Genomic DNA, 18791 nt, shown 5'->3' with positions numbered 1-18791 from the left:
TGAAGCTAATCTGAGTTAGCGTCGGTTAGCATCCACAGTAGTTCTCCTTCAAATAGTAGCTTGAAAATGTTCTGTCAGAATTGACATATCGCATTGAGGCTGCTTGTATTTTTTATTTATTAGCAAATGTACAGTGATAAGAAAGAAAATGCAGTTTCATTTTTATTCTTGTGTTTATTGTTCAGTAACTAAACTCTCAGGGCTGCTCCATCTCTGCGAGTTCATATCACTCCGCGCTAATATAGTGCCAATACAGAACAGTGGTAACAGTAGCGCGAATGCGGATTGCGGAGGGATACGGAAGCCCTCGCAGATGTGATTTTGTTGCATGGTGACCGCTCACATTGTGTTTAGGAAACATTTTCATTCTTTAGTTTTATAATTTCTAAGTTTTATGATTGGAATTTTAACGGAATCAACATCTACTTATCATACTTAAGGACAGGAGAAGGTAAGCGCACAAGAGACATTCTTTTTTAAACGTACATCGTGCAGAGTTTATAAAGTCAAAGATTTAGCTGCTAGGCTAGTTAACATGCTAGCACTGCAAGCTAATTTCCAAACTGGAAGAGGGGGAGGGAGGCGCTACGGGGACATGATCGTGCGTGCAGAAATACCTCTGTTAAAAAAAATTATAGCAGCTTTTTAAGTGCTTGTTTGGATAATTATGCAACAAGTAAGAGTTAAGTTAATAATTGTTAGCATTGATTATTTCTGTAATTGGGAGGTTTTACCTGTTCTAGAACTTTAGATTGCTAGCTTTGCATGCTAAGTGTTTTAGCTTAGTGGGTCAGTTAGAAGATCAATTCTTAAGTTTGGAGAACTTTAAAGACCCTGTGTAATTCCTGTTACGACCACAATGTATCAAATTGAAAACTAAATGTATAAAATATGACTGAAGTTTCACAGAATTCAAACAATAATAGCATTAAACTAGCGAGAACAGTCAAATTCAATGAAGATGATGGGTGTGAACTTTTGAAGATTATCTTTGCAGCAGCACCGAGTAGCGCCAGTTAATTTTGCAATGTTATATTAAAATGTGGGAATATACAGATTTATTAAGTTACATCTTTTTTCTTCAGTTAAATATTTATACGCGCTATAGTTAGCATTTAGTGCAAGATTTAACTTTTTTATAGAAAGTAATTTCTTATGGTTTTGTACTATTGACCTCAGAAAAATCATAGTTTTATGAAACATATACCAACTAATAAATAATTTAAGTTGGGATTTGGCTTTTTAAACCAATGAAATTATGAAAATGGATATTCATACCACATCCCCAGGGTGAAAACAGATTTTGCACAAGGTTATTTATCAAAAATTGACCAATAAAAGCCACAGCTGTACCTTTTTTCCATATAAGACTCATAGTTTGTTGTGTTATCCTAATATAAATATGCAGGAGTGATCTAAAAACTATGTTTAAACACTATTTATGTAATCTAATGGTATAATTTATATTTAAATAAAGTAGTTATTTTTATTTATTATTTTTGTGCAATTTAATTTTTTAACTTAAAAAAACCTGCCCCTTTTATTATTTTACACATGTCCCAGTTTATATGAACAGGAAAAATAATTAAGTGATTCCTTTAGGTCATGGTGTCACAGATTTGTAGGAAAGAATGACTTTTATTTACCATAATATTATTGCCTACTTGTTTCATGCTAACCTAGACAATACTTTTTATTTTCTTATCATTTAGAGAATGTAAACATCTCTCATAATTATTCACATCACTCAGCTTCTTACTCAGTTGTCTTTTTATTTAGCTCCTATTTGTTCCATCCTAAGGCTGCTAATATCTCCAATTTGTAATACTTTAAAATGTTATTACATAGTAGTTGCTATGAAAACTGTCATGATGTTATCTTTAGTGGTTTAGTACATTTTAATAGTAGTGATTTAAACCAGTTAATTATGTCTCTTAATATTTTTAGACACTTGTAGTCACAGAAAGCACATCAGCTTTACATCCTGCCTATAATTAACGTTCTGCATGCTTTTTGTTTTGTTTTGTTTTCTTGGCTGGTGTGGACTTGGTGAAAACGGAGGCAGAAGTAGAAGGTGGCCTTCTGATGGAGTGTGTTGAACAGGAACAGGAGGTCCCTGCTTCACCTGAGAGGCATGAAGCAATAATGGAGAAACCCAATATCGGTGAGAGTTCAGGGGTCACACGTGTGACAGAAGACCTAATCAGAAACAAACTGATGACCAAGATGTCAGTTGGATAAATGTTTGGGTTTAACTAATTATTATAGTTTTATAATCGTAATATAGAATTATAATGTTATATTTGGAGGCAGCTGAAAGAAGCTCTTGTTTATCTGTGTGCAGTGTTTTGGAATATCTTTGATCTGAAGGAGGAAGACACAGGTCCAAGCAAACTTCCAGAAGCCAGGATCATTCCCATCCCAAACCAGGAAATGACCAACGGCATGCCCCCCACATCCACCAAGACTGCTTTTGATTATGTAATTAATTATTTCAGTCTGTAACAACTTGCTCCACGTTTCTCTGGTAGATTTTAAACAGTCGTATGAACCCACCTGATGTTTTCAGTTCGCAGTTCCTACTTTGGGCTTCAAGGTCAACGGGCGACTGGCTTCCCTCAAACCTGGAGGTCAGTCTGCACTTCTTCAATGTGATGCACGTAGAAAAAGACATTAGGATTTTATTTTAGCCGTAAAAAATGAGGATTATATGTCTGAAAGCTTTTAACTGAACACACCCAAAAAGTGTCTGTAAAGGCCTCTGTGTGTCCTGCAGGTGACGTTGCACAGTTTAAGCTTCGTTGTAACCCTGGAGGTTCAGCTAGTGGCTTCACTACCATCCAGATCCCCGCCACCGTGACCCTCCACAGTTCTGAGGGCGTTTCCACCAAAGCGTTCCAGTCTGATGGTGCAACCTCCTTCATCAAGACTCCTAAATTTGTTCCCAAGCCAAGCCCTGAGCCCATCCCTGTGATCACAGGTGCTTACCACTGTCATCTTAAAGCTTAAAAAACATCAGATGCTTCTAAAACTAAACTAGACTGTCTCATTCAGGTGTGGTTTCGGGTGAAGCGGCCACGAAGGTTCTGAATGACCATTATGTGAACTTCAAATCTGGTTTTGTCTCCCCTGCTGAGGAATCAAAATCAAAGGAAGCTCAACCAAAACCAGAGACGAATTCTATTTCAGAAAAGAAGCTCATGGCTCCAGAAAAACTACTGCGGAAAGGTTTGATTTAACATCTGAATCTGCTTTGTAGACCGCCAGGGTCCGAAATTAACACTCGCCACTCGCCAAATGCGAGCAAATTGCTCCATTAGGTGAGTAAATTTTTTAGCTCTATCTGCCACATGGCGAGTAAATGTTAGCACCAAATTAGTTATGTTTATCAGTCATCTTCCATGGATTTCTGATACTCCTCCCGCCTGCACGCAACGTACACAAACGTGAACGCCGCATCCAACGTCATTTCCACCTATCCCATTCAATCAGTTTATCAAGTTAGCCGTTAGCTTCGTGTTAAAACTAGCGGTGAATTGTGGTGGTTTTTAACTGGAGTCAGCCAGTCTTCCAAAAGAAAACTCGTCGAACTGGAAGAAAAACCACCAGGACCAGTGGCAACCAGAAGATTTTGTGAAAAGTGGCGAACTGGAGACGGCGGAGTCGTGAGACAATGGCTACATTATGATGGCCATGTAGCGTTGCTGCCTTTCACAGACAACTGTCCCTCGGCATTCTTCAAATATCCAAAAAATGCCCATACTTCCGACTTTGTCTTCTTTGAGGGATAATAAATTTCCTGAGTGCTGCCGTCTCCTTTTTTGGCCATTATTTCAGCTTTAGCTTCAAGAAATTTTTGGTCGTAAACAACAAAGCACGCATGTGCCGCCGGCATCTTCAGCAGATGATACGGTGGCTGGTAAGGGTCACCGCGCCTACACCGCAGCCACGGTAATCCACCGAGATAATATATGTTTTTTTTTTAAAAAACCAAGACGGTTATTATTATTGTGAACTTCTTTACCGGGGTTTACCGCTACACCGGTTACCGTGACAACCCTAGCTCTGACACACTTTCAGATATTCTCATGGTGCAGCTGTGTTCTCCAGAGATCAAGGACTACGACCCAAATGAGGCTGCAATGCTTTGGCACAAAGACGGTGTCAGAAGCAGGAGGCCAGACTTCATGGACAGAGAAAACAAGGAGTCTGACTAGATTTCAATGAAAGAGTTCATAAAAACATCTCTAAAAATAAATAAATAAATAGTAAAAATGACAAAATAGTTGTTTTCCTTATTAATTGAAGTTTTAATTATTTTGTCACTCTGTTTGGAATCAACATAATATAGAATAACATGCTTTAGGTGGATCTAAATCATTTAGAATTTTGGCCGGTAAAAAATATGCTTGGCCGGTAGATTTTCATCATCTACCGGCCAACTTGGCCGGTGAGTAAAAAATTTAATTTCGGACCCTGTAGACCGCTGTCAGCTTTAGGTCAGATTGTTACACAAAGCTGGTGCCAAACACAGGAAAACATCACATATCCATCATAGTCGAGGCTCAGGTGTGTTTTCGTTTCTCTTTTCTCAGGTGAGATCGAACCCATCGCTCCCCCGAACTGTAGCGTCTGCTCGTCTCCGTACAAACTCATCACACAGCTGAGAGGCTTCATGTGTGTGAGTTCTGCAGGATTCTCATCTCGCCTGTAAACCTGCCATCTCAGACTAAATGTTTTTCCCCCTCCTGAACCTTCAGAGGTGCTGCTCTGGCGTCGCTTTGGGTCTGGCGAACTTAAAGAAGCAGAGGATCAAAGAACAACGGAAGAAGAGAATGAAGATCAAGCTGAAGAAGATGGAAGTCCCTGACTTGTCCCACACGGTCCCCAGTCCTAAACCACAACCAGTAGCTGTGAGTTTATATTTCAGGGTTCTCGTGTCTCACTCACTGCTGTAGCGGACAGCGGAGCTGATTATTTCCTTTATTTCTTTTGTCTCTTCAAGGTGAAGTTCACCTCTCCTCCTCGAAAGATTCGTCGATTCTCTGATGACTTCCTGTCAGATGAGTTCAGCTGCCCCTCCTCCCCCGGCGACGACAGCCTGGTAAAGCTGGAGGGGTTCGTACCACAGTACGACATTCCTCAGGGCAAACTGGTGGTGCTGGTGGACGATTTTTACTACGGCAAAGCTGCCGGAACTGCCTCAAACAGCCTGCTGAACAAGAAGTTCAGCGGGCCGTTCCGGTGTATCTACTGCTCCAAGATGCTGTGCAACAACATCAAGTAAGATTAATGCATTTATAACACACACACACACACACAGTGGTCTTCCTGTGATGCCAGATGGGTTACACTAGACATCCCAAACTCTGATTGCTGCTGTGATTTGAGGACATTTCACTCAAATCCTGCTGTTTCCTGTGTGTGTTCCAGGTTTATGGATCACGTGCAACAGCATGTGTCCAACATGTCTGAGCGGGACGAAAAGAAGGACTCGTCATCCGTCTGTCCACACTGTTTCCGACGTTTCCCGTCTTCGTTTAGGCTGCAGTGCCATTTGGAAGTTCACCGCCAGCACGAGTCGACAGGTTGGTCTGCACTCAAACGTGTAACTCTGTCTCTAATTAGCAGCTTCCTGATTGTTTTTCACACGACGGTTATAAACAGCAGGATTCTTTATCGTTTAAATCAAGACGATAGGAACTGTTTGTTCTTGTTTCAGTGATGTGTAAGATCTGTGAGCTAGCGTTCGACAGTCAGCCAGCCTTGCTGTGTCACATGAGGAGCATGCACAAACCCGGAGAGATGCCGTATGTCTGCCAGGTCGGTTACAGAGCACCAAGCACTGCCTGCTCTTCCTCCTCATTCAGTTTTAGATGAATTAACTCAGCCCTGGTTTCTGTCTGCAGGTGTGCAATTTCCGCACGTCCTTTTACTCCGACCTCTGGTCTCACTTTAGGGAGGCACACGTCGACACCAGGACCCTGCTGTGTCCGTACTGCCTCAGAATACTACGCAGCAGCGCCTGCTACCTACAGCATGTTGTCCACCATCAGGTACACGCCGCTTCTCTGGTTCGCTCCAAGCCCAAACGTCTCTCTCTGCAGTGGTAAAACAAATCCCTAGTTGTGTTTTTGCGTCTTTAGAAGAAGCAAATGATCACCTGCAGCAAGTGTCGCCTTCACTTCCTGTACGTTAAAGAACGAGCCCACCACAGAGAGCAGCATCACAATACCTATGTGACTCCACCTCAGCTCAGCGGACTCAAAGCTGGAACCAAGGTACGCCCAGAGCACCAACACTGGATTTGGTGTCATAAGATGTGCTGAATGGAAGCTCTCCACATCTACTGAAGTTGTGTTTGTGCAGGTCACAGTCAGGTCGTATTCTGCTGTTGGAAGCTCTGAGACCGAAGAAGGGCAGAAGAGGACATTTGTCCCATGCAAAGTTAGTTTGAATTTAATCATTAGTTTAAAGACCAGTAAAGGTGAAAGACGAGATTTAAAGTAACTTCAATTATTTGCATCCTCTTTGAGTCGGTTTTTTAATTCTTTTTACTTTAAAAGATTGACATAATATTTCTTTCCTGCTTCTTTTTGTCAGGTGGTGGAAGTCACCGCGCCTCCCCCCAGGGACAGCGATCCCGTAAAGAAACCGTTTGAGAGTTTGGGCTCTCTTCTGTCGGGTCTGACTCCCCACAGGTACGAAAACACCGCCGAGAAGTCCTGAGTTTAGAAACGCAACTGAAGAATTTTGTTTGTTCTCATGTTCATTAATTCCACCTTTTTCATTTAAAATATTCTTTCTTTTTCTACCAGTATTTGTTAGGATTATTTTCTGTTATGAATCTATTTAACTTGCAGAAAATATATTTGATTCTGAAAACTGTAAAGGTTCAAATGACCTAAAGGTGATATAAAATCCTGTAAAATTTTCAGTTCAACTCATGATTCTTATTTTTTATCAGACTTTTTATTTTGAAGGCTTTGATTTCCTGTTAATAAAAGACTGATCAGTGGTTTTCAATAAAATGGTCACTAAAACAGTGAAATTTTCATTTTTTCATTTGTTTTCATAAATAATTGTTCTCGTGTGAAACCGTGAGGTTTATGAACTCTTTATTTTCTGTTTTTAAACTCCCTCAGCACAACTAAGTTAACATTAGCACTAACATTAATAACATCAGCTATGAAAGATTCTTGGACGGTTAAAAATGTATAAACATTGTTTAATTTGTTTCCATGAAATATGAAAAGTTATTACTCCAAGTAATTCTGTTGATTTATTTGTTCTGCTGGAAATCAGTAAATGTGTGATTTATTACATCAGAAACAAGCCGCAATTCAGGTTTGTTTGATGTCCACATGATATACATATATGCATTACATATATCACTTTAATTAAAGGGAAAGTAAATTGAGGTTTTTTTTGTTAATGAGCCGTCTGATTTAATCTTTTTATGGTGCTGATGAACATTTTCTCACACAGAAATGTTAAAACTTGACTCACTGAAGTGTTTTTCTCTGTTTCAGGGATTTCAACCCCTCCCAGCGATGTGTCGAGTGTCTCACTGATGTCCCAGATGTCAAAACTCATTTCCCATCTCTGATTCACTGCTCCATCTGCAGGTTCTCCACCTGTTGCAGCAGCACCTACGCCAACCACATGATCAAGTATGTCCATCCATCCATTTTCATCCGCTTATCCGGAGTTGGGTCGCGGGGGCAGTAGCCTAAGGGGAGAGGCCCAGACTTTCCTCTCCCCAGCCACTTGGGCCAGCTCCTCCCGGGGAATCCCAAGGTGTTCCCTGGCCAGGTGAGAGACATAGTCCCTCCGCCGTGTCCTGGGTCTACCTTTAGGTCTCCTCCCGGTTGGACGTGCCCGGAAAACCTCACCAGGGAGGCGTCCAGGAGGCATCCTGACCAGATGCCCGAGCCACCTCAACTGGCTCCTCTCGATGTGGAGGAGCAGCGGGTCTACTCCGAGCCCCTCCCGAATGGCCAAGCTTCTCACCCTATCTCTAAGGGAGCACAGCCACTCTTCTGAGAAAACTCATTTCGGCCGCTTGTATCCGAGATCTCGTTCTTTCGGTCACTACCCAAAGCTCATGACCATAGGTGAGGGTAGGAACGTAGATCAACCGGTAAATCGAGAGCTTCGCCTTCTGACTCAGTTCTCTCTTCACCACGACAGACCGGTACAACGCCCGCATGACTGCAGATGCAGCACCAATCCACCTATCAATCTCACGCTCCAGTTTCCACTCACTCGTGAACAAGACCCCGAGATACCTAAACTCCTCCACTTGGGGCAGGACCTCATCCCTGACCCGGAGAAGACATTCTACCCTTTTCCGAATCAAGACCATGATCTCAGATTTAGAGGAGCTGATTCTCATCCCAGCTGCTTCACACTTGGCTGCAAACCGCTCCAGCGAAAGCTGACGATCACGTTCTGATGAAGCCAACAGGACCACATAATCTGCAAAAAGCAGAGACCTGATCCTCAGGCCACCAAAACGGATGCCCTGTGCCTAGAAATCTTGTCCATAAATGTTATGAACAGAATCGGTGACAAAGGGCAGCCTTGGCGGAGTCCAACTCTCACTGGGAACGAGCCCGACTTACTGCCGGCAATGCGGACCAAGCTCTGACACCGGTCATACAGGGACCTAACAGCCCGTATCAGAGGGCCTGGTACCCCATACTCCCGGAGTACCCCCCACAGGACCCCCAGAAGGACGCGGTCAAACGCCTTCTCCAAATCCACAAAACACATGTAGACTGGTTGGGCAAATTCCCACGCACCCTCCAGGATTTCCCTAAGGGTATAGAGCTGGTCCAGTTTTCCACGGCCAGGACGAAAACCACATTGCTCCTCCCGAATCTGAGGTTCAACAATCCGACGGATCCTCCTCTCCAGAACTCCTGAATAGACCTTACCAGGAAGACTCAGGAGTGTGACCCCCCTGTAGTTGGAACACACCCTGCGGCCCCCCTTTTTAAATAAGGGGACCACCGCCCCGGTCTGCCAGTCCAGTGGAACTGCCCCCGATGTCCACACGATATTGCAGAGCCGCGTCAGCCAACACAGCCCCACAACATCCTGAGCCTTAAGGAACTCTGGGCGGATCTCATCCTCCCCTGGAGCCTTGCCACAGAGGAGCTTTTAACCACCTCAGCACCAGAAATTTGAGAGTCCAACCCAAAGTCCCCAGACTCTGCTTCCTCACTGGAAGACGTGTCGGTGGGATTGAGGAGGTCTTCGAAGTATTCTGCCCACCGATCCACAACGTTCTGAGTAGAGGTCAGCAGCACACCGTCCCCACTATAGATAGTGTTGGTAGCACACTGCTTTCCCCCCCTGAGGCGCCGGATGGTGGACCAGAATCTCCTTGAAGCCGTATGGAAGTCTTGCTCCATGGTCTCAACGAACTCCTCCCATGCCCGAGTTTTTGCCTTGACGACCACCCGAGCCGCGTTCCGCTTGGGCTACCGGTACCTGTCAGCTGCCTCTGGAGTCCCAAAGGCTAAAAAGACCTGATAGGACTCTTTCTTCAGCTTGACAGCATACCTAACCGCCGGTGTCCACCAGCGGGTTCAGGGGTTGCCACCACGACAGGCACAGACGATCCTGCCACAGCTCCGGTCGGCCGCCTCAACAGTGGAGGCACGGAACAGGGTCCATTCAGACTCAATGTACCCCGCCTCCCCCGGAACATTTTGGAAGTTCTGTCGGAGGTGGGAGTTGAAGCTCCTTCTGACAGGAGACTCTACCAGACGTTCCCATCAAACCCTCATGATACGTTTGGGCCTGCCTGGACTGACCGGCATCCTCCCCCACCATCTGAGCCAACTCACCACCAGGTAGTGGTCAGTTGACAGCTCCGTCCTTCTCTTCACCTGAGTGTCCAAGACATGCGGCCGCAGGTCAGAGGAAACAACAACAAAGTCGATCATCGAGCTGCGGCCTAAGGTATCCTGATGCCAAGAGCACATATGGACACCTTTATGTCTGGACATGGTGTTCATTATGGACAATCCATGACTGGCACAGAAGTCCAATAACAAAACACCACTCGAATTCAGATCGGGGTGCCGTTCCTCCCAACCACACCTCTCCAGGTCTCACTGTCGTTGCCCACGTGAGCGTTAAAAGTCCCCCAGCAGAACGAGGGAGTCACCGGAAGGAGCGCTTTCCAGCAGCAGCCCCCCCCCCCCCCCAAGGTCTCCAAAAGGGTGGGTAGTCTGAACTGTAGTTTGGTGCATAAGCACAGACCACAGTCAGAACCCGTCCCCCCACACGTAGGCGGAGGGAGGCTACCCTCTCATTCACTGGGGTAAACCCCAACGTACAGGCACCAAGATGGGGGGGGGGTGGGTGGGGGGGGGGCAACTAGTATGCCCACCCCTGCTCGGTGCCTCTCAGTGGGAGCAACTCCAGAGTGGTAGAAAGTCCAACCCCTCTCAAGGAAACTGGTTCCAGAGCCGTGCGTTGAGGTGAGTCCGACTATATCTAGTCAGAACCTCTCAACGTCACACACCAACTCAGGCTCCTTCCCCACCAGGGAGGTGACATTTCATGTGCCAAGAGCCAGCTTCTGTAGCCGAGGATCAGACCGCCAAGGTCCCCGCACTCGACTACCACCCGTCACACACTGCACCCAACCCCTTTGGCCCCTCCCATGAATGGTGAGCCCATGGGAAGGGGGACCCACGTTTCCTCTTCGGGCTGTGCCCGGCCGGGCTCCACGGGTGAAAGCTCGGCCACCAGGCGCTCGCCAACGTGCCCCACCTCCAGGCCTGGCTCCAGAGGGGGGCCCCGGTGACCCAAGTCTGGGCGAGGGAACACGGTTTCCATTTATATAATTCATCATAAGAGGTCTTCGGGCTGCTCTTTGTCTGATCCCTCACCTAGGACCTGTTTGCCATGGGTGACCCTACCAGAGGTAGAAAGCCTCAGACAACTTAGCTCCTAGGATCATTGAGACACTCAAACCCCTCCACCACGGTAAGGTGGCAGCCCAGGGAGAGGTCTGCACTTTAAACCCGTCATCTGTAAACCTGCTTATTGGAGGAACCCATGCCAACATTTCACACATTTCCTCTGATCTTTCTGAGATACCTTGAAGTGATTGTGTCAGAACACAACTGCAACGTAGATCAGACGCTAATAAAGTCTTATTTATTCAGCCTACTTTTTGCATGTTAGCATATGTACGCTCTTAATAAACACTGTCTTTTTCCTTGTTTACAGTAATCATACCACCCGGAACGCCTCTCTGTTCCCAGACGTCTTCCTGTTTGACCCGAGGTTACCAGGAGAACCAGATTGTTAAAAATCATCTAAAAGAGTCTTGATGTGCAGGAACAGATAATGTTTTTGTTTTGTTTCAGGTTGTCGGAGACGTTAAATTGCAAGTCGTGTACGTTTTCCACTAACAGAGGCGATGCAATGGCCAATCACCTGACAGAGAGGCCAGATCATGTCTGCTCCATGATAGAAGATAAAGGTAGCACACACAACATTTTCCATAGTGTTAGCAGCAGTGTTGTTTTTGTTAATGAAAACAATGACGAATAGAATTAATTGACGCCCCTTTTTTTTTCGTAACGAAAACGAGATGCTGACGTGCTAAAATTTGCTCTTTGGTGACAAACAGGAGTTTTCGTTAACCAATGCCGATGCTCAAAATGCCCATTTCTGCCTGTCTCACAAAAGTTAAAAGTAACAGCGCTGCTGTCTGTGTCTCAGCTGAAGTGTATTCAGCTCACAGACCAGACTCAGCAGCTGAGTGAAGCTGGTTCCCCACCCACATCAGAAAGCAGTAGGCACTAATCATTGACATATAAATACTGGACAATTCATTTCCATAGGCTCCAATAACACGTTTTTGAGGCCAAATGGGAGGTGGCCACCACCGCCATTTTGACCGTGTCACAGGTTCCGTCAAGCCCAGACAATTCCACAAAAGGGAAGAGAGGAGGAGCTGAGGGTGGGACTGTAAGGCTGGGATCATCTGACGACACCCGGTCGAACTAGCTACAAGCTAACCTGAAGCTAACCCAAAGCTAACGCGGAGGTGGGACCTAAGCTAACGGAGGTAGCAACCTAGCTACAATCGGAGTTAACTGTGCACAACACCAGAGCTTCTGAGTCAGAGATACGCCGGGCTGACCGCTGGGTAAAACCCGGTGGAACACAGAGGTCTCCCGAGAGCTCCACAAGCCGGCAGCCCACGTAGCAGACAAGCGCCGCCGCGATCTGAGATGCGCAGAGCTGCCGCTGGGGAGAACCGGGTGGAAAGGTTTCCATCCCAGAACTCCACAAGCCATCAGGCCGCGCAGCAGACAGAAGCCACGATCAGACAGAGATGCACTGAGCTGCGGGGTGGGGAGAACGGGTGGAACACATCGGTCTCCCGAGAGCTAAACAAGCCAATAATGGGAACCCAGCTCCACCAACATGTTATATTTCAACCCATTTTCTAAAGTGCAGCATTATGTTAAATGCACTGGGTTTTACCCTATTACATTTAAATTTCATGGTTAAACAGTACATGTTAAAATCTAAGCTCAGCTCGGCAGTGACCTAAAATACATAAATATAATTTTACTTACCGAAATAAATGAAGTGGGGACTCCTTGGACGCTCTATTAGTGCAATTAATGCCACAGCAAGTCATTTTGTCCAACAATTGCACAAAAAATATCCAAAACAGAATACACAAACAGAGACTCAAAATCCCGGAACTGTTTCCAGGACAGACCGAGGCTCTACTGAGGCCTTTCCACGGAGCTAGCTCTGTGGTCACGTGGGTCTGATGCTCATTAATTATACAGAATTTTAGGCTTTTAATACACTTAAACAGAAGAGTGAGAGAAAAATTCACCCCCCTCAGAGTTGTCATGAATGTAAACTAGATCATTTAAACCTAAAACATGTTTTGGTACCAGGCTGTAAACATGTTTATTTCTGCTGTGAAATTGGTATTTTTAACATGGGAGTCAATGAGGGTTTGCTCGCTTCTGACACCAGCCCCCAGTGGATGAGGGTGGAACTGCAATTTTTCTTACTTCCGGGTTGGCCTCAATTTTAGAGCCGCATTGTGGGGACTTGATAGATACGCACTAACCACTCTATTTGCGTGGATTTCTGATGTGGGCTGGAAACCAACTTCACTCAGCTCGGCTCATCGTTTTCCTGCTGCGGGAATGCTCAGCTGCTCATTGACACTACTGCAAGTGACAATACTGTTACTTTTAAACATATCCGTAATATTAACACATTTCTTATCTGTGTGCTTCCTAAAAAAAGCCATGCTTTTGGACAGATAAATGGAAAGAAAATGACGATTTTGAACAGGTTTGATCTGAACAGTTTTAAGGTTTTAAAGTCAGTGTGTCAGGATTATTGTCTCTGCTCCTTGGTTCCTAATCACGGGTCACATTCCTTCTTTTTAACCCAACAGCATCACAGTTTAAGCCCATCTAAATGTTTATGAGCATCTCTGCTGAGCAGAACTGGGTTATTTATATTAATTCTGTGAAAACTCACAACGCTGCAGTCTGGAAAACATTACTGCATTTAAGTAGGTGGACTTTTTCACAATATACATTCATGGTGGAGGTCTGATAACTCAAATAATAAATTAAACAAACAGATTTCTTTATTTTTATATAAATACTATGTAGAATATGGTTCCTAAGAGTCCATTCTGTTAAGGAAAGAAAATCATACATTTCTTTAGTGGAAATCTGCAGAATGATGCACAGATTTGCATCAATAAATTATGTACATTATTGTGATGATCACTAAAGTTTAAAAAAATGATACCCACCTGGGGATTATTGTTTTATAAAATCTGGGGCAGCTGAGATTTTGTCCCATAGCCATAAAATAAATGATGTTGGTATGAAACTCACTCCAGTAGCTCAGAGTACACGTCTGACCTATAAATTTATTTTTTACAGAATATTATTTAATGTTTTGTAAAATTAAAAACAAAAATCTTTGTTGACTAAAACGTTTTTGAACTTTAGTCAACTAAATCTGACTTAGGCGAAAATGCTTTTTCGTCGTGAAGACTAAAGCTTGATTTATGCTTGACGCGTCCGTGAGGTCCGCACGGCTCCGCGCGGCAAAATTGCGTCATTTTAACAACCACGCCCCTCCACCGCGCCTTCGCATGGCCCAAACTTTCCGCACCGCGCACCTAGGAAATTTTCTAACCACGCGGACGATCGGCCGCGGAAGAAAATGGTGGACTGGCAAGAACTAGTACGGCAGAGGTTCATAAATACAGACATTTGTATGATTCAGCTCTCAGAGATCCCCGTGATCAACATGTTGTTAATAATTCTTGGAGAGAAATAGCTCGCACTGTTGGAAAAGACGAGGACGCTGTTAAAAATGCTGGAATGTCATGTTGTAAACAGTAATTTCTACTTCTACTATGGTGTAGTGTTGGATGCATGCCGTAGAGCTCCATGCTGCCCCCTACAGTTTGGGAGAATATTGGCTCACCGCAGAGACGAGCCGCATGAACCATAAACGCTGCGAGTTGTGAAGCGCGTTCCATCCGCGAGCCGCATCACCAAGCGGAAAGTGAATGTGTCAAGCATAAACCAAGCCTTAGACTACGACTAAACCCAGGATGCCCGCCAAAAGCAACACTGGTTAGCAGTGCCTCATTTACAACTGAAGATGAAATAAAAACTTGTTTAAGGTTGGATTTCATTTATTAGATTTCTAGTTTCTGACATTAATTAAAAACAAAGACATTTCCAAGCTCTTAATTTTGATCATCTGAATTCTTGAATTCACCACCAGATGGCACCAAAGTCAAATGCTTCTGTCTAATCGCACCTGTGTGAAGTTCGTGGGGAAAATTTTATTTGCAGATTATCAAACGCTGCTTTTCCCCTGTTGAGAATAAACTAAAGAGTGATTCCAACAAACCTCAACATACAGAAAATGTTTTTCCTTCCTGTCTTTTCCAGCGAAGGATGTTGTAGATCGACCTGCCAGTGATCCTGTCTCAGGGGGCGGTTTCAAACCAGTCCAGGATTACAACTCTGACAGGTAAACACACCGAAACGTATCAGTAAAACTTGTATAAACAAAAATAAAGAATAATCATAAAAAAATGACATAATCCGGTTACTGAGGGACGCTTCTCCCCACTAGCAAACTGGATAATAAATAAAATAAAACTCAAGACAACCATTAGAGCAAAAACCTCAACAGTGTAATAAAATTAATATAACCTTGAATAATGCTACTGCTGCTGTAACAAAGTTATTTGCATCCAGAAATGATTTATTTATTAGAGTTAGACTCTTTTAACTTCCCCTTTCCCCATCTTGTGTCCCTTTTAATCTTTTCTGTCAAGTAAAACATTAAATTTCCACTAGTTTGCTTTTGTTCACATGTATTCACAATAAATAGTTTCTGAGTATTTAAAAAGTCTTTGTTCTTGGATCATATCCTTTTACATTTCACAGGTGTAATTCTCAGCGCAGCTACTTGGTTTTTGTGTTGTACTGTGGCGTTAAATAACCTAAAAACGTTCACGACCTTTTTTCTACTTTTTCAGCTACAGCTGCACAAAGATTAACACATTTAACTGTTTCTTTTCCATCCGTGTGGCTCTATTTCTGCCACATGATTGGTCCAAAGCAGAGTAACTCCAACATCAAGCTGTCTGATAGGCTAGAATGAAAGATGATGAAGTTCTTATTGAACCTTTGATCGACTTTTTTTCTTCTATCACACAACATGTCTATCCATGGATATTTATTGTTATTGAACTGTCATCCAGCCCTAATCTGGAGTATTCCCTGGAGGCCTAACTGTATTGTGGTATTAGAATAATTCAAATACACCTTGTAGTTCATGAGATTTATTCATTTTATTTTGGTTGTGTCGTTTTCTATCTGATCTTGCCAAGAAAAAAAAGCCTGAAAAGGACCAAACTTGAAATCAGAGGAGAGTTTGTGCAGAATTGAGTCACGTCAACATTGTCAAACTCAAATTTGTTTTGCTAATCTCTCAGTAAAGAAACAAACAACGAAAATGGAGCCTTTGTCCCGATTCAGCTCAACCGGCCCAGGCCAATCTCCACCCAGCTGAAGGTCAAACCCCTCAAGTCCGCCTCGTCTTCGTTCTTCAAACCGGCCATGACCATCACGTTCCTGAAGTCGGACAAGGTGAGATGAAACCATGCTTGAACATCGATGGAGAACCAGTAAAGATCTAAATAATTAACTTTATTCTCTTCAGCCCTCAGCCAGTTGGTCACTGGTTCATCTCTCCATCGTCCTCTCCTCCTTGTGTCATGGGATCCATGTGGTGTCTCGTCGATGCCGCCTGGCCCCTAAGGCCATCCGGGCCCTGATCACGCTGCAACATCGCAGCCTAATGCAGAAGACCTGGAGCTGGAATACGGACAAGATGGCGGAGTGGGTTCTCAGCCGGAGGGAGCAGCAGCTGAGCGTGACAGAGTATGTCCTGCTGACGACGGCCAGGAAGACTCTGGGTGAGAATACCTCGATGGAGGAGTGTTACAGTTGGACCATCGACTTCATGCTGAGGCACGACCTCGGCCTGCAGACCACAACAAACAACAAGCTGGAGAACATTCAGGCTGATAAGCGCATGTTCGTCAGGTCCCTCCACAAAAAGGTCAGTTATCCAGAACCATCAGACCCGTCTGCTCTGGTCCAACTTCAGCATCCCTTTTCCCGTCTTTCAGATCCAGGGTGGAGCTCTGCCGTATCACTGCCTGGGCTGCATGGACGAGCTTCCCGTCTTCATCAACACCAACCTGTTCCTCAGACAAAACGCAGAGGCCTTCCAGCTGTTCAGCTCGCCTGATATAAGACCCAAGTTCGACATCATCGTCTCGGCTCTGTCCAATGGCATCTTCCTGCCCCCCTTGTTGTTTTTCACCGGAACTGTTTCAGCCATCCCGGACGAGTTTCCCGACAACGTGCTGCTGGAAGCTCGGAATGAAGGTTTCACCGATGAAGAACGCCTGAAGATCTGGATCGATAAGGTCTAGAACCCACGCCGATATTAGATCGTCCCACTGCTCCTGATCATGTGACCTCCTCTCTAACCTCCTGGTTTCTGCAGGTGTGGCGTCCTCACGTGACCTCAAAGCATAACCACGAGTCCCTCCTGGTGGTGGACGTCCACCGAGGTCACCTGACGGAGACATTCAAAGAGAGACTGGCCGACACAAACACAGATCTGGCCTTCATCCCGCAGGGAAGCAGCCGCCAGCTGCAGCCGCTGGAAATCTGTGTGACACAAGTGCTACGAGACTTCCTACTGGTATCGTCCTCCGTTTCACCTGTCCTGTCTGCAACGGTCCACGCTCTAACCCGGTCCGTCCGTCTGAGTCACTAATCTACTGAGGGGCGTGTCTTTCCAGGTTCGGTGGAATCAGCTGGTCTCTGATGGCGGTCTGGATGGTCTGATGATGGATCAGCTGGCTCTGACTTTGGCCTGCTGGTTCAGTGAAGTTTCATCCACTCTGAAGTCACGGAGAGAGATCCTCCGCGGGTGAGCATCTTTTCTTGTGACAGAAAATTAGATTTATCCTTCTGTCATGTTACTTCTTCTTTTGATGACAATTTCTTTATCAAAACCTCTCAGATCGTTTAGTTTGGCCTGCGGCACGAAGCAGGGGAATCGTCAAGAAGAGTCAGCAGGGATGATTACTGCTCTGACCAAGGCTCTGAGCCAACCTCCAGACACCGGAGGACCAAAACAGGAGCTCGAACAGGAGCCAGCTCCAGAGCCGGTGGCCCGGGTAAAGGTGATGGGAGATTTTGAAAACTAAGACTTTAAGGAGGAGAAGCAGAAGTCCATGTGTGCCCCACCTGCTCTGGGTCAGGTGATTAACAGTGAGAGGTAGAGGTTTTCAGATGGCTGACTCTTTGTCTTCTGCACAGTAAATATTCACAACCCTGGCTCCTTAAACGCTGAATAAAATTATTAGTGTGTCAATTTTTGTTTTCCCCAAAGAAGCAAAAGAAGTATTTTTGTCCCTTTGATGAAAAAAACCCAAAATAGGCGAGTTGCTGGTTAATTTTCACCAAGCAGCGACTTCTCGTATTTAGTGATTCAGTCTTCTGAAACATCTACTTTCTTTAATATTTGGATTAAAACACCAAATAATGTGAGGAACGTCGGGCAACAACACATCTGAATAATTCTCCAAAATAAGTATTTATTTAGTTTACAAATAAGAAGCAGGAATATACATGATAATGTCTTCAGAAAAAGATTCAACATATATATTTTTATATAATAAACTTTATACTGTGGTTCTCCACTCCGTTAGGGTTTATTTAACTAATGATGACATCACAACATGATTTATTTTGTTCAGATCTACTCAGGTCATTTAAAGTTTTCCTAACAAATCTTTATTTAAATATTCATGTCATTTTGTTCATTTATAAACCATCCTGAGGTCCGTGTGATGTTTTCTCGTGTTATCAAACAACATTTAACTGCTTATAGATCAATAATCTGGATTGTTTTTTGTTGTAAATAAGTGGGATAATCACAGTTTAAAAGAAAAGTCTGTGTGTAATCACGTTTAATCATTAAAATCCTAAAGATCAGCTGAATTATATTAAGATGACGTTAAAACTGAACTGAGATGAAATATTTTCTCATCAGAATTGATCAGATTGAGTTCAACTGAGGTTTTTCTTTCCTGCAGTTTGTAAATAGATGTTTTTATTTTGTATTGTAACATGAATTATGTGATG

At 44.2% G+C, this 18791-nt stretch overlaps 1 protein-coding gene across 3 annotated transcripts; it reads left to right on the top strand.

Moving 5' to 3' along the window:
• The first annotated feature begins 312 nt into the window (after window positions 1–312).
• pogza (pogo transposable element derived with ZNF domain a) lies at window positions 313–18081 on the top strand. Of its 3 annotated transcripts, none has more exons than XM_015973409.3 (25): window positions 313–451; window positions 2066–2164; window positions 2345–2481; window positions 2570–2630; window positions 2777–2980; window positions 3055–3228; window positions 4596–4681; window positions 4761–4913; window positions 5006–5283; window positions 5434–5588; window positions 5723–5823; window positions 5910–6056; window positions 6147–6281; window positions 6370–6447; window positions 6604–6701; window positions 7533–7673; window positions 11257–11313; window positions 11397–11512; window positions 15003–15084; window positions 16058–16211; window positions 16285–16686; window positions 16757–17059; window positions 17140–17340; window positions 17441–17571; window positions 17665–18081. In XM_015973409.3, exons 2-25 carry the CDS (start codon window positions 2086–2088, stop codon window positions 17849–17851), a joined length of 3660 nt encoding a protein of 1219 aa, XP_015828895.3. In that variant the 5' UTR covers window positions 313–451; window positions 2066–2085; the 3' UTR covers window positions 17852–18081. The 3 variants fall into 3 exon arrangements, with proteins under 3 accessions (XP_015828895.3, XP_015828896.3, XP_070403717.1); XM_015973410.3 differs by having other exon boundaries at window positions 316–451; window positions 2062–2164; XM_070547616.1 differs by lacking the exon at window positions 313–451 and adding an exon at window positions 653–676 and having other exon boundaries at window positions 2062–2164.
• The last annotated feature ends 710 nt before the right edge of the window (window positions 18082–18791 follow it).

Source organism: Nothobranchius furzeri, chromosome 19, assembly GCF_043380555.1.
Source record: "Nothobranchius furzeri strain GRZ-AD chromosome 19, NfurGRZ-RIMD1, whole genome shotgun sequence".
Lineage (NCBI taxonomy): Eukaryota > Metazoa > Chordata > Actinopteri > Cyprinodontiformes > Nothobranchiidae > Nothobranchius > Nothobranchius furzeri.
Note: the sequence above shows the minus strand (reverse complement) of the source record. Positions and strands in the feature narration are given on the sequence as shown.

Excerpts from the sequence above, each read along its gene's own strand:
- pogza (XM_070547616.1), top strand. Across the intron at positions 3,229-4,595 it reads AGAAAAACTACTGCGGAAAG|GTGAGATCGAACCCATCGCT; the intron begins GTTTGATTTAAC and ends CTCTTTTCTCAG. Across the intron at positions 16,687-16,756 it reads TCAGGTCCCTCCACAAAAAG|ATCCAGGGTGGAGCTCTGCC; the intron begins GTCAGTTATCCA and ends CCCGTCTTTCAG.